Source organism: Rattus norvegicus, chromosome 19 (assembly GCF_036323735.1).
Source record: "Rattus norvegicus strain BN/NHsdMcwi chromosome 19, GRCr8, whole genome shotgun sequence".
Classification (NCBI taxonomy): domain Eukaryota; kingdom Metazoa; phylum Chordata; class Mammalia; order Rodentia; family Muridae; genus Rattus; species Rattus norvegicus.
In genome coordinates, this window is record NC_086037.1 from 15,566,608 (window position 1) to 15,593,245 (window position 26,638).

At 43.7% G+C, this 26,638-nt stretch overlaps 2 protein-coding genes across 4 annotated transcripts in view; both read left to right on the top strand.

Moving 5' to 3' along the window:
- LOC134483152 (uncharacterized) overlaps positions 1-26,638 on the top strand; it is a 757,250-nt gene that overhangs the window by 504,958 nt on the left and 225,654 nt on the right. The gene's annotated exons all lie outside the window — the stretch shown is intronic.
- Positions 6,860-24,879, top strand: LOC134483151 (centrosomal protein of 135 kDa-like). Of its 3 annotated transcripts, XM_063278398.1 has the most exons (6): positions 6,860-7,392; positions 21,408-21,567; positions 22,720-22,863; positions 23,497-23,663; positions 24,382-24,487; positions 24,611-24,879. In XM_063278398.1, exons 1-5 carry the CDS (start codon positions 7,248-7,250, stop codon positions 24,444-24,446), a joined length of 681 nt encoding a protein of 226 aa, XP_063134468.1. In that variant the 5' UTR covers positions 6,860-7,247; the 3' UTR covers positions 24,447-24,487; positions 24,611-24,879. The 3 variants fall into 3 exon arrangements, with proteins under 3 accessions (XP_063134468.1, XP_063134470.1, XP_063134469.1); XM_063278399.1 differs by lacking the exon at positions 6,860-7,392 and adding an exon at positions 20,193-20,374 and having other exon boundaries at positions 24,382-24,879; XM_063278400.1 differs by lacking the exon at positions 23,497-23,663 and having other exon boundaries at positions 6,870-7,392; positions 24,382-24,879.

Consider the following 26,638-nt stretch of genomic DNA (forward strand, 5'->3'; position numbering starts at 1 on the left):
TCAGTGGGCAACAGGCCTCAGGGTAGTCAATGGCCTCCCACCACATGATGCCACTTAAGTCAGTCCTCTTCTACACAGTTACCTAGAACCATAGAGCCATCCTTGCATATACTTTGGCTGGCAGTTTGGTTCCTAGGAGCTGCGGGACTGGTGACAGAGGATCTGGTTAGATATTAAAGACAAATGGTTGCTGCTTTCTCCTCTTTTTCTGGTTATAGGTGAAATCATGTTTGTTTGCTTCCCTTTTTTGAAATTATTGAGTTGATTAATTTCTTGGTTTTTCTTGTGTATAGTTTAGCTCATTTTCTTGGGGTTTTCCTCGTATTTTCCTCTGTTGTGCTCTCTTAAAGAAAAATATTGTTTAAATTTGGTTTTGTTGTGAAATATCTTGGTTTCTCCATTTATGGTGATTGAGAATTATGCTGGGAATAGGAGCCTGGGTCTGCATTCCATCTGCCCAAATTTTTCTGGCTTTTGGTGTCTCTGTTGAGAAGTCTGGTGTAATTCAGATAGGTCTGAATTATTTATTACTGGTTATTTATACCTAACCCCTTTTATAGTTCTTTCTTTGATCTGCGTATTTAGTGTTTTAATTATTATGTGAATGGCAGAGTTTTTTCTGGTACAATTCATTTAGCCTTCTGTAGGCCTCTTGTACAGTTATGGCATTTTCTTCCTTACCTTATGGAAGTTTTCTGCTATGATTTGTTGAAGATGTTTACTGGACCTATGAACTGGAAATCTTAATTCTGTTCTATATTTATTATCCTTAGATTTGGACTTTTAATTGTGTCCTGAAATTCATGGATGTTTTGGATTCAATAAACCATACATGTTTATCCGAGATGGGTGTTTTGTGTTTTGTGGGGTGACCTCCTTGATGCCAACTCTTACATTTAGTAGCAGGTTGGATAATGAGACATGGTTAGGAATGGTGACCTCTTGACATAAACTATATGAAAACAGGGAGGTTAATTTATGTGTGTTAAGTATCAGTAGTCTCCTGGGTGGTTTTGGTTCCCAGTTGGCCATGTGCACCCGTTTCAAAAGCCCAGGTTTGATGTTCCTTGGGTTTCCTATGATGATGCACTCAGATATGACAAATATCAACAGAATCCTCGTCAAAGAACTTAATTTATATAATAGACCGAAAATTACTAATTATATTACAAAATATTTGATCACACTGTGATCTCCAAGAATGTATTATTTACTGATAAACTATTGTGTGGTATAGCATCGCCATGGCACAGGCATTTAACACAAGGGTTGTTTGTTTGATGTAAACATGGACTTTACTTTGGTAAGGCTAACCTACCACACACCTTTATTGCAAAGCTAAAACTGCATTTAGGTTCAGAGCAGATCAAGGCACAACTTGAAAGGAAATGAAGATGACTAAACCAATGGAAAATCTTTGAGTTGAAGGATTTTTAGAAAGTGTGCAGAGGGAGGAAGAATGCTCTTCTGGGAGGTCAGTGAATTAGGAAGGACAGTTGGGAGTTGACTTCTGTATCTGGCTCCTGAAACTTCATTGGTAAAAATTAATGTCTGGAATTTTGTGTTGTAAAACAACACATTGGCTCTGCAGCTTTTGGCAAGGGCCATGGACAGAGAGATCACAGCAGCTGGGGACAATCTGAAAGGAAATCAGGTTTTCGTAAGTCACCTGAGAAGTCCTCAAGGAGAGAGGAATGAATGGGTAGCACCATAATAGAAGGCCTTAGGATCTCGTACTGTGCTACTCTAGATGCCTTGAAAATAGAAGCAGAGAATGAAAAACTAAATGACTTCACAGGAATTAGCTCAATTCTGATTATGATCATTTCATATTGGTATTTTATACTTGATTCTTTTTTTAAAAAAAATTAAAAAAGAGTCTTCTGTTTTAATGTGAGGCTGTCTTAGAATCACAAAATGCTTACACCTGTATGGCGCCTGACATCTAACACTATCGGGCTAGAGATTCTATTTTAAATGCATCACCATCGACAGCTTCCATTTAACCAGCAGGGTCCATGCCAGGCAGACACTGAGCAGGTTGTATGTTCTGTTAATCTCCACAACAACCCAATTCAGCAGAAACACCCCCATTTTACAGGTGAAGAAACCACAGCTCAAAGCAAATGAGTGTCAGGGTCCCCTCAGTCTCACTGGCTGTCACTCAGACCCACATCCTTCTCTGTAAAGGGAAGCCATGGGCCTGATGTGGCTGTGCAAGCTGACTCTGCTGAGATGATCAATGCTATTCTTGACCCTGGAAGAATTTAAGACAAGGTGACCCACAGACTCCTGGGGTAGATTCTGCCTCTGGGTTCTAGGGTGGGACACAGTATCACTTGCATGGGTCTCTACTCATCTGAGGAGTCTGCTCCCATGTGTCAGCTTCTATGGCAGTGGTTCAAATCCCTCCTAATGATGCAACCCTTTAATACAGATCTTCATGCTGTGGTGACCCCCATCGCAAAATTATTTCATTGCTACTTCATAACTAATATTGCCACTTTTTTATGTCATAGCATGCTAAGTATCTGATATGCAATGTATCTGACATACACTCTCCTAGAAGGGGTCACAACACACAGGTTGAGCAACATTACTCAATAAACTTTTTCTTTTTCTTTTTTAAAGAGAGGCCTTCATCTCAGAAGGACCTGGAGCAGTTATAAGAGCAGAGATGCCCTGTGGTAGTGACAAGTTTTAGCAGGCTCAAGGCTGCTTGCCTTAATGACAACAGATATTCCTGGCTAAAGGCACCACCACAAATCACTCTCCCCAGGATATTTCTTACCTCAGTTTTCCTCCATTACAATGTCTGTCTCCTTGGACGTGTCTGTCCAGGCAGCCAGTCCCTGTAGTGTCTGATACAGACAGAATGCTAAGGGCAAGAATGCTTTCCCTCTGTTGGCACAGTCACTTCTACAGTAGTAAGTTCAAATCCTGGAGTGTAAATATGTGTCTCACATAGTGTGTGAGACTTGAAATGTCATCCGTTTGAGTTGACAAAAACCAACTCTCACTTCAGATTTACATCTGACCAACAATTATTTTCACGAGAACACAGAAGCTCGCCAGACCTACAGAGTCAGATCCCCTCCCTGCCTGGGATGATCCCACCCAGGTTAGACTTCAGCTTCACTTATCAGCTGATATCAGAAAAGTGTTATCTTAAGATTCTGCAGTCCACAGTCTGGACAAAAGTTGTTAAATGGCTAGTATGGGAGTTTTCTCCAGTTTAAAATCATTCTGGTCTCTTCTCTCCCCTGGACTGCCCTCTGTTCTCTCAGGTCTGTTGGTCCTGGAAAGACCTGGGTTCACCTCAAGGCCTGGGTTGTGGAGGAAGACCTTTTGTTGTGGAAATGAGCATGGATCAAGGATGTAGCCCCACTCTGGACAATTAAGCTCCAGAAAATCTTTCCCAGTCACAGACCTGGGTCATGTGGGAGCCACCACTGTTTCAAAGGGAGAGCTGGTTGCTTTCTCCTGGAAGAAGCACTTGGGGGTTGACTGTCACTTCTGAACCTTCTGTTCTAAGTCACTTCTCAGAAGGGGCACTTTGCTCTGACTTCTCCATGGGACTCACACAGCACTGGGGCCAGAGGATCCTCTGGTGTTGCAGCTCTGAGCTGGGAGGAGGAGCTAGCACACTGACATGGAGAAGCCTGTTTTCACAGCTGATCTAGATCTGAGGAACAGGTGCTTTTAAAGAAGGATGTGAAAGTATCTCCTGCAGGGGAGCTCACTATGCAGGGAAAGTCACACAGGACAGCGAAAAGTGGCTTCCCAACTTCTACTGGGCAAGAACCAGGGAGGGTATTGGATGGATGATCAGAGAGTTTGAGAAAGGCCTGCGTCTCTCTGAATGTCCTCCCTCAATCATAAGTCCCCCCACTGCCCCAGGTGCACACCTGAGGGTCAGCAAAGCCTGCCACCTGCTGGGGTCCCTCAAACTAAGCAGTGAGTGTAGAACTGTGCAAAACACATCTGGGGATGGGGAGACACAAGTGTCAGCTGGGCCTGTCCTCACTGCCTTTAGACTCCAATGGCAGGGCAGGTGCAGGGAATGGCTACTCCAGATCTCAAATGTCTTGGGCTGAAGAAGTAGGAGATGTCAGGGTCAGGGTCAGGGTCAGGGGCCAGGGCCAGGGCTGGGGACAGGTCAGGGTCAGGGTCAGGGTCAGGCAGAGTCAGGCAGAACAAATTCAAGCCCCTGCCAGCAGGCTGATAGGCTATGAGCATGAAGAAGTGCTGTGGTAGAGAGTGCCCTTGTTCTCTCTGGTGGGGCAAGTAACCAAGGTGGGATGGGAAAAGTTGGGGAACTCACAGACCCTTGTCCTCCAGCCTCAACTGCCAGTGCTTGGCTAGCAAGAAGCCAAAGAGACTCCAGGATCTCCTGATTTCCGGATATCATTTTCCTCACGGGTATCCAGGTTGAAGGCTGTGCTCAGCCTTGCCACAAGGCCACTGGACAAGTAGAGCAAGCACAACGGGACTAAGACCTCCATGGACACATGTTGGGACCCAGGTCAAGTGGCCAGAGAGGGGCACCAGGCAGCCTGGCTCCAGCCCCTAGCCCATGTGCACCCAGGCCACAGCAGTTCTGCTAGTCCCTCCTGCCATGAGCGATACCACCTGGCAGGCTTGCACTCTCTGTCAGGAGCTTTCCCACAAACACAGCTGGCAACCACTCAATGACCCTCTTTATTCTTGTTAACCATAATGGCTAGTTATGAAGTCTCATTGGGAAAGTGTATTGATAAGATGAAAGCCTTAGAAGAAAACTAGAAAGACTTATAAAAATAAGTAAGATGCTGGAGGATGACCCTGACCCACAATGAGCAGTGGGGACACCAGAGCCCTGTAGGGATGCCTGACAACCTAACACGTTGAGCACGCCCGGCTCAGTATGTTACCTGTGAATACACATCTCCTGAGATCTCTCTATTTAATTGGAGGTGATCCTGTCCACCTAATACAGCACCTAATGTGGAATAACAAAAGCCACCTGCAGCAGCTGTGGTGACGACTCACAGGTTAGAGCATCGGCTGTTCTCTCAGAGGAACCACGTGGTCCCTAACAATAATATACAATGGGGAATGGGATTCCTTCCTTTGGACTATGAGGGAAATTCACCCAGGACAGGCCACAGACAGACTGTAGAAAAAAAGACCCATTGACATAAATGATAAAACTATGTCTAATCTACATCAATAAAAACACAGCATACTTCTGGTCAAGGACAAGAGCACCTATCAAAACCTATTTCCCAACAAGACTTTGAAGGTCAGTATTTCTGGGGTTAATATTGATGCTGTATTGCAAGAAAAGCTGAAGCACATGGTTCTCCATTAGGATGACTTCTGTATTCCATTGTGAATGTTGTCAATTTTCTGCGGCAATTTTTCTGTATATTACTCAATATGTGGTGCATAGGGTCAATAATTGCTGGGGACAACATAGATGACAGGGACTCCCAGCAGCAGGCCAGGATGGAGACATCTCAGCAGCCCACAGCAGCTCTTTGTAAAGACTGGTTGTTCCCATTTCTCCTAACCTTAGCCCTGGACAACGGCTGTATAGATTTCATTTCTGTGTGGCTGCCTTTCAGACGGCCTCGGTGTGCACAATTATTCTATTATATCTGACTTTCCTACTTCCTTCTCCTTCTCCTCTGGTGAATTCTGTGAAACTAGATGTTGCTTGATGTTGTGATTCTTAAACAATTGGAATTTGTGGGACATACTCGGGCTCACACTAATCTTCCTGGACCTTTAGTCACAGGAAACTCATATGCAAATTTATTGACTCAGGGTGCGCTTTTAGATGATGTTAGTAGAGCAATCGCCTCCCATGGTATTCACCACCAAAATGCTCAGGCACTGAGATATCAATTTTCTTTGACTAGAGAGGCAGCTCGTCAGATTGTAAAACATTGTTCTGCTTGTCCTACAACACTTCCAGCTTCTCTGCCTGGAGTTAACCCTCAAGGACTCAAGCCTGGAATCCTAAGGCAGATGGATGTAATTCATGTTTCATGTTTTGGAAATTTTTCCTTTGTTCAAGTTACTGTTGATACCTTTCTGGAGTTATTTTGGCCACAGCCAGGACGGGAGAAGCATTCAAGGATGTACAGCAGCATTTGTTTGCTTCTTTTGCATTTCTTGCCATCCTGCTGCATCTGAAAACTGATAATGGTCCTGCTTATCAATCTAAAGCCTTTGCAAACTTTTGTATTAAATTTGTTATTAGACACACTACAGGCATTCCATATGATCCTCAAGGGCGGGCAATTATTGAGAGATCTAACAAAATATTAAAGACACAAATGGCTAAGGTACAGGGAGGAGAATTAAAATATGTCTCCACCACTCACTTATTATCATGCTCTTTTTGTAAGTAATTATTTGAATAACCAGATGTACATCTCTCCTGAGAGACACAGCCAGAATACAGCAAATACAGAGGCGAATGCCAGCAGCAAAGCACTGAACTGAGAATAGGTCCCCCGTTGAAGGAATCAGAGAAAGAACTGGAAGAGCTTGAAGGGGCTCGAGACCCCGTATGCACAACAATGCCGAGCAACCAGAGCTTCCAGGGACTAAGCCACTACCCAAAGACTATACATGGACTGACCCTGGACTCTGACCTCATAGGTAGCAATGAATAGCCTAGTAAGAGCACCAGTGGAAGGGAAGCCCTTGGTCCTGTCAAGGTTGGAGCGCCAGTGAACTGGATTCCTCCGGGGAGGGCGGTAATGGGGAGAGGGTGGGGAGGGGAACACCCATATAGAAGGGTAGGGGCAGGGGTTAGGGGAATGTTGGCCTGGAAATGAGAATGGGAATAACCTTTGAAATGTAAATGAGAAATACCCAGTTTAATTTAGATGGAAGAAAAAGAAGAAAAGGGAAAAAAAGATTCTCAAGGTAGATCTGCAACAGCGCCATTGCGATCCTAGGGAACATCACCATCCCTTAGATTTGCAGAAAGCTGTTTCATCTACGTGGAAGGGACCAGATGTTCTTCTCTCCTCCGCAAGGGGGCATGCATGTGTCTTTCCACAGGATGCCGAGTCACCAGTCTGGATTCCGGACCGCCTCATCACATCATACAATCCCAGGGCAGAAAAGCAGAAAGTCTCCCCTCAACAACCGTCAGCGAAAGATGAGAGCGGAGCGTGCCTCATTCCTGATGACGCCAGACAGCTCTGAGCAGCGCCTCACTTCTGCTTTCACCAGGCTTCAGCTGCATGGTCGCTCATCTACCACGCTGTTGCCAACTTGGGATCAGCTTCAAGAACTGGTCTCTGCTGCAAGAGATAGTGTGCTTCCTCTCCGCCTCCCAGTTACTCCCTCCAATCTTCTCCTGCTATGCTTTCACTTCTCTTCACCCAGGTAATTATTTTTCTCTATGCTGCTGCCCAAGACTCCTACTGGGCTTATTTACCTGATCCTCCCTTGTTTCATGTGGCCCCTTGGGAATTTGGCCTTGTCAAGGTGAGGAGAAAGTAGTTCTTATTTCAAAGAACGAACTTTGACTTGCTACAACTATTCTGGAATCGCTGACTCCCTTCCCACATGCTTTACTGTTAAAAATGACATTAAAGGGTGTTTCTCTTTAGAGGAGAGAGAGTTAATTTCAGAGTCTCCAACTCCTCGAAAATATGCTTGTAGTGACGATTCCACCAGTCAGCGAGACATTCAGTTTCTAAAATTATTTTTACCTTTTAAAGGAGGCTTTCATTATTCTCCTCCATCTTCTTCAGGTCCTTTGCCTTCCCTTTTGTTTGCTTGTCAGAATGGCGAGGAGCTGCTCTCTGTCTGGGAGAATATTGCTATTAATGGCTACCCTAAATGGTGGTCTTGCGGTTTTCTCTCCAAAGCTGCGTACTTTACTCCCTTTAGCCCTACAGCTCAAACTTTTAAACTTTTAGATTGGTCTGTTAGTAGTCCAGAACATGATTATCTATGCAATTGAAACAGTATAGGTTTACCAAAGGAGATGCTTCCTTACCGACCTCCCCTGCTAATGCCTGGTTTGCCCCTGGATGGGCTTCCCCTACCTTTCCCCCAATTTTTAATTCCCACTTGCTTCCTGTTCAGCCTGATCTATAGCGTCTTTTGGCTGCTCCTCATAAAGTAACCCTTATTAGACCTCGTTCTGAGGTTAAGAGAGTTTCTGCTTCAGTTTTAGCCTGTGTGGCTGCTCCTTTCTCCTTTCTTTCCTCTGAAGAGCATGGCGATTTTTCCCTTGTCAGGATGGTCATGGTGTTTATCATGTTACTTGCATAAATTGTCAATTATCTAATTGTCTTACTGTTACAAGGAAAAATGTTTTTGTCATAGTACGACAACCTCCTTATGTACTTTTGCCTGTCTATGTTAATGGGACATGGTTTTTTGATCCTGGCATAGAGGCCATTCATCATGCCTCCTCTGTACTTCGTAGAGGTAGGCGTTTTGTGGTTGCCTTAATTCTGGGTCTTACTGCTCTGATTGGTGTAATGTCTCCTTTTGCCTTATCTACTACTTCTTTGGTTAGAGAGGTCCACACTGCTCATCTAAGTTATCTAAGAATGTTAGTATTGCTTTATTGATTCAAGGAAAGATACATGGAGGGTTTGAAGACAGGGCGAATGCTCTAGAAGAGGCAGTTCTTTATATGGGACAAGAAATTCAAAATATTAAGGTTAGATTATTAGTACAGTCATTCTTTGTTTAGAAGGAGTGTGTTACTCCCCTGCCTTATAATGAGCCAGTCCCGCATGCCCATAGCTTATACACTGTCTGCTGGAGTGCGGAACACCCTGCCCTGCCCTGCCCTGCCCTGCCCTGCCCTGCCCTGCCCTGCCCTGCCCTGCCCCGCCCTGCCCTGCCCTGCCCAAAGAGCAAGGGTTAGCCCTGCTCCTGCCAGTCCCGCGAGCCCATAGCTTATACACTGTCTGCTGGAGTGCGGCTTTGCTCTGCCCTGCCCTGCCGTGGTTTGCATTGCCCTGTGGGCTCTCACTTCTTTAGCCAAAGACTTTTGAGATCTGGGCTCACCAAGCCCTGCACTAGGCAACACCTAGAAGCCAGAGCCAAATGAACAGATGCCAGGCTTGGCCCTGGGGACTGGTGTCTCCCCCTCCCCTGAAGTGTTTTCCCCAGTTCACCACTCCAGGTTTACTTTGCAGGGACCCCCGTAGGTGGCAGGCTTGGCTGATCCTCACCTGTGAGCCTGGGATAGTGGTGGGATGTAGGGTTGCTGGAAGACTTTCAGGGAGATGCAGGCCTTTCATAAACTCCACAACCATCCTGTGCCCTCCCTGGTTCGCTCGCCCCGTGGAAGTTGGGAAGCCACTTTTCCCTGTCCTGTGTGACTTTCCCTGCATAGTGAGCTCTCCTGCAGGAGATACTTTCACATGCTTCTTTAAAAGCACCTGTTCCTCAGATCTAGATCAGCTGTGAAAACAGGCTTCTTCAAGTCAGGGTGAGAGCTACCCCTCCCAGCTCAGAGCTGCAACACCAGAGGATCCTCTGGCCCCAGTGCTGTGTGAGTCCCATGGAGAAGTCAGAGCAAAGTGCCCCTTCTGAGAAGTGACTTAGAACAGAAGGTTCAGAAGTGACAGTCAACCCCCAAGTGCTTCTTCCAGGAGAAAGCAACCAGCTCTCCCTTTGAAACAGTGTAGGCTCCCACATGACCCAGTTCTGTGATTGGGGAAGATTTTCTGGAGCTTAATTGTCCAGAGTGGGGCTACGTCCTTGATCCATGCTCATTTCCACAACAAAAGGTCTTCCTCCACAACCCAGGCCTTGAGGTGAACCCAGGTCTTTCCAGGACCAACAGACCTGAGAGAACAGAGGGCAGTCCAGGGGAGAGAAGAGACCAGAATGATTTTAAACTGGAGAAAACTCCCATACTAGCCATTTAACAACTTTTGTCCAGACCGTGGACTGCAGAATCTTAAGATAACACTTTTCTGATAACAGCTGATAAGTGAAGCTGAAGTCTAACCTGGGTGGGATCATCCCAGGCAGGGAGGGGATCTGACTCTGTAGGTCTGGCGAGCTTCTGTGTTCTCGTGAAAATAATTGTTGGTCAGATGTAAATCTGAAGTGAGAGTTGGTTTTTGTCAACTCAAACGGATGACATTTCAAGTCTCACACACTATGTGAGACACATATTTACACTCCAGGATTTGAACTTACTACTGTAGAAGTGACTGTGCCAACAGAGGGAAAGCATTCTTGCCCTTAGCATTCTGTCTGTATCAGACACTACAGGGACTGGCTGCCTGGACAGACACGTCCAAGGAGATAGACATTGTAATGGAGGAAAACTGAGGTAAGAAATATCCTGGGGAGAGTGATTTGTGGTGGTGCCTTTAGCCAGGAATATCTGTTGTCATTAAGGCAAGCAGCCTTGAGCCTGCTAAAACTTGTCACTACCACAGGGCATCTCTGCTCTTATAACTGCTCCAGGTCCTTCTGAGACGAAGGCCTCTCTTTAAAAAAGAAAAAGAAAAAGTTTATTGAGTAATGTTGCTCAACCTGTGTGTTGTGACCCCTTCTAGGAGAGTGTATGTCAGATACATTGCATATCAGATACTTAGCATGCTATGACATAAAAGAGTAGCAATATTAGTTATGAAGTAGCAATGAAATAATTTTGTGATGGGGGTCACCACAGCATGAAGATCTGTATTAAAGGGTTACATCATTAGGAGGGATTTGAACCACTGCCATAGAAGTTGACACATGGGAGCAGACTCCTCAGATGAGTAGAGACCCATGCAAGTGATACTGTGTCCCACCCTAGAACCCAGAGATAGAATCTATCCCAGGAGTCTGTGGGTCACCTTGTCTTAAATTCTCCCAGGGTCAAGAATAGCATTGATCATCTCAGCAGAATCAGCTTGCACAGCCACATCAGGCCCATGGCTTCCCTGTACAGAGAAGGATGTGGGTCTGAGTGACAGACAGTGAGACTGAGGGGACCCTGACACTCATTTGCTTTGAGCTGTGGTTTCTTCACCTGTAAAATGGACGTGTTTCTGCTGAATTGTGTTGTTGTGGAGATTAACAGAACATACAACCTGCTCAGTGTCTGCCTGGCATGGACACCTGCTGGTTAAATGGAAGCTGTCGATGGTGATGCATTTAAAAGTAGAATCTCTAGCCCGATAGTGTTAGATGCCAGGCGCCATACAGGTGTAAGCATTTTGTGATTCTAAGACAGCCTCACATTAAAACAGAAGACTCTTTTTTAATTATTTTTAAAAAAAGAATCAAGTATAAATTACCAACATGAAATGATCATAGTGAGAATTGAGCTAATTCCTGTGAAGTCATTTAGTTTTTCATTCTCTGCTTCTATTTTCAAGGCATCTAGAGTAGCTCAGTACGAGATCCTAAAGCCTTCTATTATGGTGCTACCCATTCATTCCTCTCTCCTTGAGGACTTCTCAGGTGACTTAAGAAAACCTGATTTCCTTTCAGATTGTCCCCAGCTGGTGTGATCTCTCTGTCCATGGCCCTTGCCAAAAGCTGCAGAGCCAATGTGTTGTTTTACAACACAAAATTCCAGACATTAATTTTTACCAATGAAGTTTCAGGAGCCAGATACAGAAGTCAACTCCCAACTGTCCTTCCTAATTCACTGACCTCCCAGAAGAGCATTCTTCTTCCCTCTGCACACTTTCTAAAAATCCTTCAACTCAAAGACTTTCCATTGGTTTAGTCATCTTCATTTCCTTTCAAGTTGTGCCTTGACCATCTCTGAACCTAAATGCAGTTTTATCTTTGCAATAAAGGTGTGTGGTAGGTTAGCCTTACCAAAGTAAAGTCCATGTTTACATCAAACAAACAACCCTTGTGTTAAATGCCTGTGCCATGGCGATGCTATACCACACAATAGTTTATCAGTAAATAATACATTCTTGGAGATCACAGTGTGATCAAATATTTTGTAACATAATTAGTAATTTTCGGTCTATTATATAAATTAAGTTCTTTGACGAGGATTCTGTTGATATTTGTCATATCTGAGTGCATCATCATAGGAAACCCAAGGAACATCAAACCTGGGCTTTTGAAACGGTTGCACATGGCCAACTGTGAACCAAAACCACCCAGGAGACTACTGATACTTAACACACATAAATTAACCTACCTATTTTCATATAGTTTATGTCAATAAGTCACCATTCCTGACCATGTCTCATTAACCAACCTGCTACTAAATGGAAGAGTTGGCATCAAGGCGGTCACCCCACAAAACACAAAACACCCATCTCAGATAAACATGTATGGTTTATTGAATCCAAAACATCCATGAATTTCAGGACACAATTAAAAGTCCAAATCTAAGGATAATAGATATAGAACAGAATTAAGATTTCCAGTTCATAGGTCCAGTAAACATCTTCAACAAATTATAGCAGAAAACTTCCATAAGGTAAGGAAGAAAATGCCATAACTGTACAAGAGGCCTACAGAAGGCTAAATGAATTGTACCAGAAAAAACTCTGCCATTCACATAATAATTAAAACACTAAAAACACAGATCAAAGAAAGAACTTTAAAAGGGGTAAGGTATAAATAACCAGTAATAAATAATTCAGACCTATCTGAAATACACCAGACTTCTCAACAGAGACTCCAAAAGCCAGATAAATTTGGGCAGATGGAATGCAGACCCAGGGTCCTATACCCAGCATAATTCTCAGTCACCATAAATGGAGAAACCAAGATATTTCACAACAAAACCAAATTTAAACAACATTTTTCTTTAAGAGAGCACAACAGAGGAAAATACGAGGAAAACCCCAAGAAAATGAGCTAAACTATACACAAGAAAAACCAAGAAATTAATCAACTCAATAATTTCAAAAAAGGGAAGCAAACAAACATGATTTCACCTATAACCAGAAAAAGAGGAGAAAGCAGCAACCATTTGTCTTTAATATCTAACCAGATCCTCTGTCACCAGACCCGCAGCTCCTAGGGATCAAACTGCCAGCCAAAGTATATGCAAGGATGGCTCTATGGTTCTAGGTAACTGTGTAGAAGAGGACTGACTTAAGTGGCATCATGTGGTGGGAGGCCATTGACTACCCTGAGGCCTGTTGCCCACCAAAAGGAGGTCATAGAGGTGTGAGGTGGGAATGGATATGTGTGGGTGGGGGAGCACTGTCACATAGGCAAAGCTGAGCAGAAATGGGATGTAAGATATGATGAGGGGAGTGTGGAAAGTGGGACAACGTTTGAAATATACATAAATAAAATAACAAATGATTAAAAATAGCCAAAAATAAAATAAAGTAAAGGGTAAAAGAAAAATTAAAACAAAACAAAGCAAAAGAAATCCCTGTGGTGGATTGGCCTACTTCTGCTTGTATTTACTGCTAATTTGGAGAACTCAAAACTGGTTAATCCAAAAAAACCTGACCCTGCTCCCAGTTAACTGTGATTATAAAGAAGCCAACAGCCAACAGCTGCACAGCAGAGAGATGGGGGAGGTGAGCTTTGAGGGCTTTGCTAGAGAGGATCATGAGGAGGGGAGAAGGAGGAAGAAGCTGCCAGAGAATAAAGGAAGAACGTGTGTGACAGAGAGGAGAGAGGAAGAGGACAGCAGCCATGGTTAAGAGAGAGGAGAGCCTGGTCCTGAGGGCTGTCCAAGTGCAACAAAGAGCAGCCAAGATGCTACACAGTCAGTAAGAGCAGCTCTCAGGTGAGCAGAGATCAGCAGAGACCCCAGACCAACAAGCTACGCAAGCCAAGCTCAGCCTCCACCCAAACTCCCTCTCAATATCCCGTGTCCTTCATAGGCCTGGCCTCAGCGTGTGTCCTGCGTCAGCACATGTGTCTGTCTCAGCGGACATCACTCTGCCCATCAGCCCAAGCCCAAGGAAACACACAGCCCACCAGAAGGGTTTTTGCTGTGGTTCTATGAAGTCCCAACAAATGCAGCTCAACTACAGAATGCAAGGCAGACCAATGCATGTGTGTCCTTAGTGCAGAACCCTTCATCACGTGTCCTTTCACATGTGTGCTTTAGCAGAACATCCTTTTACCTGTGTCTGCTTCAGTGAAACGTTCCTTCACACATCTGCCTTAGCCTTTCACCTGTGTCCACTTCAGGGAACCACTCCTTCAGGTGTAGAATTTCTCTAGATTAGCAAACCGCATACAGAACATTCAGAACAAAACAAGGTGTGTGGTCAGCATGTCCTTGAGCCAAGTCCCTTCTCCTCATCAGTGACGGCAGGCGTGTTACAGCAACAATATGAAATGGCTGGCAGGCATGGAACAAAATGGCAAAGCTATTCTGGGGGATGTCACACGGTACCAGTCACCTGCTCAGCTGAATTTCTAAGTTGTGATGTTACAAGTGAATATACTCAACCTTCAAACGCTGAGAGAGCCCATTATAATATGAACTATATAATCTAGGCCAAGACCGCCTCTAGGGCAAAGGCCCTCAGCCTGTGGGTCGTGACCCACACAGGGTCTCCTATCAGACAGTTTACACTACAATAAAGATTCATTACAGTAGCAAATTTACAGTTGTGAAGTAGCGAAAAAATAATTTTGTAGTTGGGATCCCCACAGCATGAGGAACTGTTCTAAAGGGTTGAGGCCATAGGAAGGTTGAGAAACACTGCTCTAGGAAATTATGTTTTCTTTCTCTTTCATATTTTTCAGACAGAATCTCAAACTGTAGCTGAGATTGGCATGGCTTGGAACACGTGTGTAGTTCATGCTGGCATCAGACTTATGGCAATTCTCCTGCTTCAGCCTCCTACTCAGGAGCCTACCAGGGTGAGATCACAACCACGGGTAATGGGATTGCTGTTCTTGGTTGTTAACTTGAGTGTACCTGGAATTAACTAATGCCAAATGGCTTGACGCCCTGTGAGGGGGATCTCTCTCTCTCTCTCTCTCTCTCTCTCTCTCTCTCTCTCTCTCTACTTCCTTCTTTCTGTTTTCCTCTCTTCAACCCCCTCCTCTTGGTCCTCCTCCTCTTCTTTGTTTTTTTTGAGACAGGGTTTCTCTGTGTAGCTCTGGCTGTCCTGGAATTCATTTTGTAGTCCAGGCTGGCCTTGAACTCACAGATCCACCTGCCTCTGCCTCCTGGATGCTGAGGCTAAAGGCATGAGCACCATTGGATTTTTTTTCTTAATTAAATTATTTGAAGCAAGAAGACCTACTTCTAATCCAAATATTTGAGATGAGATAAATCTTTAATTCAGATCTTTTGAGATGGAAAGGCCCACATCTAATCTGGGCCACACCTTTTTTTTATTTTTTTCATCTTTATTAATTTGAGTATTTCTTATTTACATTTCGATTGTTATTCCCCTTCCCGATTTCCAGGCCAACATACCCCAACCCCTTTCCCTCTCCTTCTGTATGGGTGTTCCCCTCCCCATCCTCCCGCCATTACCGCCCTCCCCCACAACAATCACATTCACTAGGGGTTCAGTCTTGGCAGGACCAAGGGCTTCCCCTTTCACTGGTGTTCTTACTAGGCTATTCATTGCTATGAATGCAGTTGGAGCCCAGGGTCAGTCTTTGGGTAGTGGCTTAGTCCCTGGAAGCTCTGCTTGGTTGGAATTGTTGTTCATATGGGGTCTTAACCCCCTTGAGCTCTTTCAGTCCTTTCTAAGATTCCTTCAACAGGGGTACCGTTCTCAGTTCAGTGGTTTAATGATGACATTCGCCTCTGTATTTGCTGTATTCTGGCTGTGTCTCTCAGGAGAGATCTACATCTGGTTCCTGTCAGCCTGCACTTCTTTGCTTCATCCATCTTATCTAGTTTGGTGGCTGTATATGTATGGGCCACATGTGGGGCAGGCTCCGAATGGGTGTTCCTTCTGCCTCTGTTCTAAACTTTGCCTCCCTAGTCCCTGCCAAAGGTATTCTTGTTCCCCTTTTAAAGAAGGAGTGAAGCATTCGCATTTTGGTCATCTTTCTTGAGTTTCATGTGTTCTGTGCATCTAGGGTAAATCGAGCATTTGGGCTAATATCCACTTATCAGTGAGTGCATACCATGTGTGTTTTTCTGTGATTGGGTTACCTCACTCAGGATGATATTTTCCAGTTCCATCCATTTGCCTATGAATTTCATAAAGTCATTGTTTTTGATAACTAATATTCCATTGTGTAGATGTACCACATTTTCTGTGTCCATTCCTCTTTTGAAGGGCATCTGGGTTCTTTCCAGATTCTGGCTATTATAAATAAGGCTGCAATGAACATAGTGGAGCATGTGTCTTTGTTATATTTTGGGGCATCTTTTGGGTATATGCCCAAGAGAGGTATAGCTGGGTCCTCAGACAGTTCAATGTCCAATTTTCTGAGGAATCTCTAGACTGATTTCCAGAATGGTTGTACCAGTCTGCAATCCCACCAACAATGGAGGAGTGTTCCTCTTTCTCTACATCCTCGCCAGCATTTGCTGTCACCTGAGTTTTTGATCTTAGCCATTCTGACTGGTGTGAGGTGAAATCTAAAGGTTGTTTTGATTTGCATTTCCCTTATGACTAAAGATGTTGAACGTTTCTTTAGGTGTTTCTCAGCCATTCGGCATTCCTCAGCTGTGAATTCTTTGTTTAGCTCTGAACCCCATTTTTTAATAGGGTTATTTGTCTCCCTGCGGTCTAACTTCTTGAGTTCTGTGTATATTTTGGATATAAGCCCTCTATCTGTTGTAGGATTGGTAAAGATCTTTACCCAATCTGTTGGTTGTTGTTTGGACCACACCTTCTGCTGGCAGCTTACATCAAGGACATGGAAGAAGGAAGTTTGCTTTATTAATTTGCCTACTTCTTCAGGATTACTGCATGTACTGAAGAGCAGCTGAAATATCCAGCCTTATGGACAAAACCGTTGGGGTTCAGGAGTTGCCCCATAAACCACACAAACTCTGACCTCACTTAGAGAGGGATGGTTTTTTGAATGCCCACCCTAAGACTGATCATCAGAGACCTAGCTGAGAATTTGTCAGGCTAGGACCCTGGACATTTTTCTATGTCAGTTTATAAAGACTAAACTGTGAGCTCATAGGCAGGTGCTGGAAGGGCTGTCTGGTTGTCAGCCCTGACTCAAGCCATTTTAGACAACAAAGGTTCATACTGACTTTTTATCTGTTTAAAGATTTATTTATTTACATATAAGTATACTGTAGCTGTCTTCAGACACACCAGAAGAGGGCATCAGGTCTCATTACAGATGGTTGTGAGCCACCATGTGGTTGCTGGGATTTGAACTCAGGACCTCTGGAAGAGCAGTCAGTGCTCTTAACCATGGAGCCATCTCTGCAGGCCTCATATTGACCTTTAATTTTATTGGTCCTACATGAAGCTTATACTTATGGAATTTAAGATTAAGAAACCTCACAACATAAAGAACTTCCTTCCAGTGGTTTGGGAACGGGTGGGTGGGGGAGCACCCTCGAGGGGTCTGGGGAAAGGGGTGGAATGCAGGGTTTTTGGAGGGGAAACTGGAAAGGGGGTTAACATTTGAAATATAAATAAACAAAATAACCAATAAGAAAAACATACACAAGTTATGTGATCATGCCTGACCCTGCTGTGAGTTAAATTATTTTCAGACAACAATGATAGGCGACATATTACAGCAAGAATATGAACTATCTGGCAGGCATGGAACAAAATGGCTACACCTATGCTAGGGGGATTGGCTTCAACAGGGATAACTACTGCGTTTTAGACCTTCCATTCCTTGTTGAATTAGCTGTACCACAGCCTATAAGCCATTCCAATAAATTTTCTTTCTCTATATACAGAGTCATTCTAGGAGGGATGAATGGTTATGTTTTATTAAATGCAATGCTGATCATGAAACCCCACCACTTCCAAAGCAATATGCAAGTGTAAGTAAGTTACTGAACAATTGAACAGAAATTAAAATTTACTGCATTTATTGCCTGTGTTGGCAGGCATAGGGAACATCTGGCTGCTTACATCTCTTGGTCTCTATAGAGTAGTGGGAGAACTGAGACCCACTGAGGAGGTCTCTCTCTCTCTCTCTCTCTCTCTCTCTCTCTCTCTTTTGGTTCTTTTTTTTTCTGGGGGTGGGGACCGAACCCAGGGCCTTGCCCAGGGCCTTGCACTTCCTAGGCAAGTGCTAAATCCCCAAACCCCTGAGGAGGTCTCTTAAGCAAAGACCAAACTCCTTGCAGTTACACTGGGTTCCAGGCTTGTTCTCCTGTTTAGGCCTCACTGTGGTCTATGTACACTCAATGCATTCTCCCCATGCAGGTTCCCATGGACTGAACTCAGAAAGCTGGGTTTAGGAGAAAGATGTCTGGTTAAATAGTCCACCAGGTTCACATTGTGTCAATGTGATTTAATCTAAGGACAAAGAAGTGGAGTTTCTCTGATGGCTTTCTTCTAAACCCTTGAAAGGATCACTGGGGTTTGACCTCAGTACTTCATACTTCTTGCTGGTTCAGCAACACTCAGGGAAGCTTGAGATTTCCATAGGCACAGTATTAGGCTAGATATACTGAGTAGATGATACTAAGTTGTTCAGATGGTCAAACCTGTTTGCATGGGTTCTTAATGTGCACCTAAGGAAAGAGAGATTAATGTCCTGAGAATAGGAAGATCATTTCCAGTTCTTTTCTATCATTCCAGACTGAAAGACTGGTAGGGAGAGAATGGTAAATAATCAAGAATTCACAGATGATGCTTTGAATGAAGTGTGGGTTTCTATGCTGGTTTTAGAGAGGGTCTCAAGTATCACAGGTTGCCCTCTCCCTGGCTGGCCAGGTTCACTTTGAGCTCAGATGAACCTCCTTCCAATTTCCAATAAATAGGCTTACAAGAGTAGCCTCCAAGGACTGTGAGGACAGCATTAGCCTTTGACAGTTGAGGTGTGTAACCCACAACTATAGTTTTAGCCACCTTTTTCCATGTCTACCAGCTATTTCAGATTGTTGCTGTTCTATGCCTGACAATCAAGGACACAGAAAAATACCCTGATAGAGAGCAAGGACATGGTGATCACATCCTTTCCTCTTCTGTATGTTCTGTTGAGGTTTGTTAAAATTCCAATATTGCAAAAAGCTTTATATAGGGCCCATCACATTAAGGGTCACTATGCACTGTTCTATCTAAAATGGCCTAATCAGAACTGACTACCATATAACACTTCCTGCAATCCTCATATGAGAAGCTTGAGCTTTTTGTTTTGACTTTTTCTTTTTCTTTCTTATTTTTTGCTATAGAAGTTGAGAGAAAGATAGTTAGGGCCATGAATTTGCACCCAAAATTTGAACTATGGATGTGATCAATCAGTGTTAATGTATGAATTCTATACAGTATTCATTTTTTAATAAGATAGATGCTTTTGTGTTTGGTAGGGTGGCCATTTCCCAGTGTACAGGTGCTGGGACATTGCTCTATCCACTTAATGATGTTTATAGCTTCATTTTAGACGTTTATGTGCACCCCCTATATCTCTTGACTATTTTATTTTTCTGACAGAAGCTCATGGTATATCTTACTCAGGCCTGTGAGCAGTGCTCCTTTGGCGACATTGGTGCAGAGAGGAGAACCCCACAAGCAGCATGAGGTTCCCTTCACTGATGGCTCCAATATTGCACTTTCCTCTGCCAACTGGTCTCCACACTGTTCCTAGCACCTTAAAGACGTCAACTCTTTCTCCTAAGGAATTTCTTGGCAATTGTCGATTGCTAAGCACATGACTTCATGAGTGTTCCCCTAACACACACCCATGTTGTAACCTACCATGCAGACTATTTATTGATGTGATTTAAAGCACCTGTACATAATGAGACAGGAGAACTTTTGACTGCATATTCAAGCTGGTATGAAATCTCAGGAAGTTTTAATGGCTAACATTGGTGAATGTGGACAATTTGAGTTAGGATGAGACATTTTTGGGCAAGATATGGAAGGAAACATTCATTTAGATGCATAGGAATTACTAAGGTTTTTATAATCAAGCCTTGAGGAAAATTTGGCTTTGGAAGCAGGAGATGCTCAGTGACTCTGCCCCAGGAAAGTCTCCTGGAAAGGGCACCTCTGCTTATGCTCAGTACAGGGAGAACATTAGCTGGGAGGCAAAGTCTGCTCCCCATGACATCAGCTGTCCCTTCTATGACACTCTATTGTCTCCTAGAGAGTTCTTGGCATCCTCTGTGATGTCACCAGTGTTGTAGTGACAACCAGTGCCCTAGTTTCTCTCAGTCTGAGTCTGGCAGTTACAAGCTAAGACATGTTTTCCCATCTTCGCAAGCGTTTTGGGAGGGGGAACGTCGATTGTGGAGAGACAAGAGTGAAGGAGTCTAGCCTTTCGTCTCAAAGTAATGATGGAGAAAGACAGCACTTCTGGGGAATGTGGAGTAAGTTCTGGGCAGTGTATTTTGAGCTTCCTGCCAGGGTGGCTGCAGGCTTAAGCTGACCTTTCTAGCAATGGGCCATAACAACTGGAGCATCTGAAAAGGAATTGAATTTTCATGAATATCACAATTCCTTAAAGTCAAGGATTTCAGAACTTTAGTTTCCCCATCCCCACAGGGAGGATATGGTAAGGCAAATGCTAGTATAGTGTGAATTTCTGGCCTTTACTTTTAGAGTTCATTTGTTATGTTACATTGATATGATAATACCATCAGGAGTCATGGAGGGTCCACCTTTTCTGAGTTTAGACAGGGCAGTAATGTATTTAACTATCACTGCTTCTTTAAATACAGTGGATATCTGTCAGTAGGAACAGGGAGAGAATTGTGCTGCAGGCAATAACCTTATGTCCTTAGACCTCCTCTGATTTCTTCTAACTGGCAGGGTCATCGTTAGCTTTGTATATTAGAGGTTGTGTGTTACAAACTTTTTTCTAAAATACCAAAACTATTTGGAACATGTAGACCAAGATTCAGCCTCTAACCTATTGGTACTTCTGGGGCATTTGCTATTTCAAATAGGGGAACAGATAAGTCTGTTGACTATATCCTCCCCAGAAATGCATTTTACATCCAAAGTTGTTGGCCTAGAGTATCAGGGTAGGACATCTGAGTGTCTCCAATCACTCAAGTTTTGTGGATGGTGAATTTATCATCTGAGTTCTGAAACCACAGGGGTGAAGGTCGTGAAACCAAGCTGGACCCTGTTCAGCTGATAATAATCCTGGAGAAACCATCTCCATGGTACATGTAAGCACGTGATATCCAGCATAGGGAACACCTGGCTGCTTATGTCTCTTGGTCTCTATAGAGTAGTGGGAGAACTGAGACCACTGAGGAGGCCTCTTAAGCATAGACCAATCGCCTAGCAGTGACACTGGGTTCCAGGCAGGTTCTCCTGTTTGGCCCCACGGTGGTCTATGTACCCTCTATGCATTCTCCCCATGCAGGTTCACTTGTGTTCTTCTACCTACAGATGCTGGGAGAGAATCATCATTCCCTGGAACTTCCCTAAGCAAGAATCAGGCGAAGAAGGAAAAGGAGAGGCTGATTAAAGAGCTGCAGCTCATTACCGAGGAGAGAAATGACCTGAGAGATCGCCTGAGGTTTCTGACAGAGAGATCCACTAAAAATAGGTATGAACCGCTCCAAATGCTCTTGTTTCATTCCTGGGTCTGCAAGGTCACCTTCATCCTCTACTATTAAGGTTTTGGGTTCTAGAAAGCTGTGCCTCCCTAACCACCCTGTGCTAAACCTCACCTCCCATATAGAGGAGATTCAGAACTTGACCCTTCCTGGGGAGCAAGATGGACAATGGACTCATCTGCTTCCATTTATTGAAAAGCAGAACTTGTGGTCTGAATGAAGAATTCAGGGATAAAGTCAGGGAGAGTGAGTGCCCAGTGTGCATTTGGAAAGCACTTGACAGCTGGTGGCTGTGCAAGATTGTATTTGCAGTGAGTTTATGGTGAGTCTATGTACTTGCTAGGCAGGGGACTGAGTGCTGGAAGATCCAGGCAGCAGCCTGAGGGGCCTGGTCCCAAACTGTTCATCTCAATGCTTGACTAGAAGTTCTCAGGCTCAGGCCTGTTTGTTATTGTCTGTGCGTCTTGCACTCTGGACAGCAATGGTGCATGCATTTCTCCTGGTTCTCACAGTGCTCTCTGTTTCCATATTTCTCTTTCTCTTTCTCTATCTCTGACTCTGTTTAAAATTCTCTATATTGTGGGTATGTCTCAGTTTGTGACTCTGTGTCTGTAACATCCAAATGCATATGGACAACTTTTATATGTTTATATTTCCCTCCAAACTTGGAATCTAGTGGTCTATGTCTTGGCCTGAGTATTTACCTGTAACACTTTCATGGTGATGTGAATGCTGGGAGCCCCACTGTCAACGGCACAGTTCTTTGCCTATGTGGCCACGTTTGTCTGTTTATTTGTATTCGTTGTGCAGATTATAATTTTGCGTTGATATATGGTCTTTTATTAAAACAGGATAAAAGAAATCACAGGTTTCTGGGTGTGTTGGGGTGGGGGAGCATGGAGACGTGTGGCCTAGGCTCTTGATAGCTTAACTGGCTTGACTGCAGATTTCCTCTTGATTGAACAAAGGGAGCCAGGGAACCCTCCATCTGGACGAACAAAAACACGTTTCTGAAGCTGAAGAACATCCCAATATGTAGAATTCAGAAGGTGTCCTTCCAGGACTGGGGTAATACAGGACCCACAATGAGCTCATATATTCCTAAATTCTGATGTTCGTTGTATTCTATCATTTGGGGCCAGGCCACACTTCAGGCCAAATCCATATTATGAAGACCTGGAGAGAATAGAGGAGGAGGTCATGTCAATTCTGCACAACTTAGAGATGGAGAACACTGAGATCCATGAGACCAACCATAAGCTGAAGAAGGAGATGACCTTCTCTAGGTAAGTCCTGGTCAGAAAGGCTATCACTTGTGGAATGGCCATTTCTGATTTCTTTGTTCTGGATTGGACGGTCTTCAGCTCTGGTTCTATCTCTTGTGCTGTTTACACATCAGTGTGCCAGGGTCAATAGGACTCAGTTTTCAGTTCCACAAAAGACTGTTACTCCTCCCAGGATTGTCTACGAATATTCAGAAGGCTCCAGATAGAACAGTACTGATTGAAGTCAGCAGAAGGTTATTAGGCTGACCTGGACCTCTGGGGTCATACCAGGTTTTACAACACTCAGTGGGTGGACCAAATGGTTAGCATGACCTTCTCTTGGTTCTACTGACCTCCTTTGAGGGTGTTGGCCCACTACTAATTGATGTTGCCCCCATGCATTGGGCTTTCATGGATAGATGTAGATCCGTGTTCTTTTTGAGAGATGTGGACACTAATTGGTGCTCGGGCCAAACAAACAATTTATTCTTCCCAGAATTAACTCTTTGTGGTTTGTGCAGCAGCCTTATATGTATCAAGATGTATTTTATTAAGTCTGCATGGGTATCTGGGACCTGGTAGAGTTAGTGGCACTCGGGAGTGGGAATGGGAGAAAGGGGCTGCATGATCTTACTATGCAGACTGTATTTCCAGAAACCTGCTCAGCCAGCTCCTGATGGAGAACACATGTAGGAAGAAGTTGGTCCCACGGAAGCAGGGGAGCAGGGAGGGACATCTTGAGTGTGCACTGAAACAGAAATATTTGGTTGACTTCAACAAGAAAGATAAAGACCAGCAACGTCCAGACCCAGCATCATCTGGTAGGGACCAGCAGCTGTGTTAGCTTAACAATATCTGATAAAATTTGCCAATTTGATACATCTTTGCTTCCTCCTACCTCCTTTCTAATTTACACTCACAACCAGCCAACCACCTCATGTAATGGCATTGTTCATTGCTCTGCCTATGCACAAGTATTCTGGGAAGCCAACCACTTTTCAGAAACTGAATTATTTTGCAAGTATATATTGCTGCTCTTTTTGAAGCTGCAGTATAGAAATGGTGACAGATGAATAACATACCTCATTATTGCATATCCATGTGATAGATTGGATCCTATGCAGAGTTTTGAACAAGTTCTTGTTTCCTTGCCAAATGACACTCTCTGGTCATGTGACTTCTTGTGTAGGAAGCACCTTTCTGGGATAAGAACCAAGTGCAAATGTCAAATTAGTTCTTGTCATTGGTTTTAACCTTGGTGACATATGGACGTCTCCTTCTTCCTACAACCCAATGAGGTCTCTTCCCATTGCCCTGTTCTTGGTTTGCACTGGTATAAGTCTGGGTCCCATATTGTCAGCCCACATTACTGTGAGGCTTGCTGGAGATTTTGCCCTTCCTGCAGTTAGCAACAATGATTCAGTTAAAAGGTCCATGTCGACTGTCCAATAGAACTGAGGTGGTAGAAGGCAGCATTCTGACAGCTGGCTTGCATTTCCTCACCAAATCACTATCTCAAAAACTTCCTTCTTCTCCCAGGTCTAAGAAAGTGCAAGAGAGCTGGAATTGGACACACACCAGTAAGAGAGCTTCCTGAAGAATAAGTTGCTTTCTCAGGAGTCCCTGATGACAAACATCCTGAATGGTAACAACATTTTTTGGATGAGAATTCTTCCTCAGAGTTAATTTGTCATTTCTTAGAGACCCTAAATTTATATACCACTAAGCCAGCCTGACTGATTGAGATCTTACTCACTTTCTTCTTCAGAAATCACCACTTAAGAGACACCTTGGGGGACCGCCTTTCATTTCTGTGCTAGAGGAGAACCAGCAATACATCTGTGCTTCTACATGTTCGTTAAGAATCTGCTTTTAGAAATATTTTTGTTATGATTTTAATTGAAATTTTCTTTTTGTTGTTTCATATTTATATGTTCCTGTTACTATTTTTCACTTTCAAATATTTTTAAATATTTTTATTCATTTTAATCCTTTTGTGTTATAAAATGTATTTGTTATGAATAAAAATTGAAGTCTATCTCTTGACTCTTAAGACCATCATTCTTACTCAAGGGTTCTGTCCCCTCCTGTGTACTTAGAACTGACAGATAGAGATGGATCTCTGCATGTTCCATGGATCCTGGGCTTATAAGTGAATTCAAATTCACCAAGGGGTACCCAGTGTGACAGTGTCTTTTGTGTGGATAATGTGGCTGTTTCTCTGACACACACTTTATGATGTAATCACTGACATGCTTTACCCAATTGTTAGGGTCCATGTGGTTCTTCTGAGAGAGCAGCAGATGCTCTACCCTGTGAGTTATCACCACAGCTCCTGCAGGTGGCTTTTGTTATTCCACAGGAGGTGCTGTATTAGGTGGATAGGATCACCTCCAATTAAATAGAGAGATCTCAGGAGATGTGTGATCACAGGAAACTTACTGAGCTCTGCGTGCTCAACGTGTTAGGTTGCCAGGCATCCCTACAGGGCTCTGGTGTTCCCACTCCTCATTGTGGGTCAGGATCATCCTCCAGCATCACTTAGTGTCCATATTAGAGCAGATCTTTCACCTATTATCAGTGATGACCATATGTATTATGCACATCTGATAAAATACAGAATAGAAACTAGCTTCCTGTAGGCCAGATTGGCATAATCAGTTTTTTGAAAATTATTTTAATCTAAGCAGTTTAGGGAGGAACCTCAAGGGCATCCATAGTGAATGCCGCCTACAGCTGTGAACACAGGTTTCTTTTGGAGAGCAGGCCTGTGAAGCCCAGAACCTAGGTGGGACAGTTCAAGCTACCCTTTTTCCATGGCCAATCTGGGATCATATTGAGAATGTATTTTTTCCAGGTGACTGATTCCAATTTATGGAATTGATCTAACTTACTGAGAGTGGAGGTGAGTCAGAGAGTTAAAGTACAGAAGGAATAATCCAGAATGTCCACAAAAGCTTGCTGTCATACCAGGGCTTTTAAAAGCTCAGCAGCTAGAGAAGCAATGTAGTATTTGGTTATTCTCATGCTTAGGACTAGTCATTCATCATAAGCTGAACATGACACAAAAAAGAGTCATCTGTGTCACAATAGAAACTAGTTCTAACTAGATTCACCCCACACTATCACATCACTACCGTATTTGAGGTTCTCAGTTACTATCTAAGAACCTGGAAGAGGCCTGGGTCTTGCTACACAAACTCATAATTTATGTCTTCATGACACTGTGTGCTTTGTTCTGTTAATGCTACCATTGGCATACAATACCTTGGATACTTTGTGCTGACATCTGTGACCTGAGACAATAGTTCATGTCATCCTAACCTGCATAAACTGTCCTAAGAGTACAGTGTTTTATGAGGTGCCTTCTTCTCCTATTAGATAGCAAAACAGTTCCAGTTTTCAGTCAAGTCTGTCAGCCATTGTCCAGTGCCTGTCTTGAGATGTCCACCTTTTCAGCTGAGAGTCTTCATCCTGGCTGCTCTGTAATTCTGTAGAAGATTAATAGGTTCCAGCCCTAGGATTTGATTCAGTGTGACTGCACTTGCCGAACATGCTCAAAGCCCTGTGTTCCACCCTAGCCCTCTGTGCTTTAGAGAAAGAAAATAAAGAACCACATTGCACTTGAAGTTTCTCCTCCAACAAAAGGAGAGCCTGCATAGGGCCTTTAAGTAACTCTAAGCCCCAGCTTCCCCACAACTCCCTCCATCAATTCCATTATTGGTGTGTTTTCATTACTACTCACTTTCTTCTTTGTGTGCAAAGAATGTGCACCAGTCAGTAAAGTGTGTGTGTG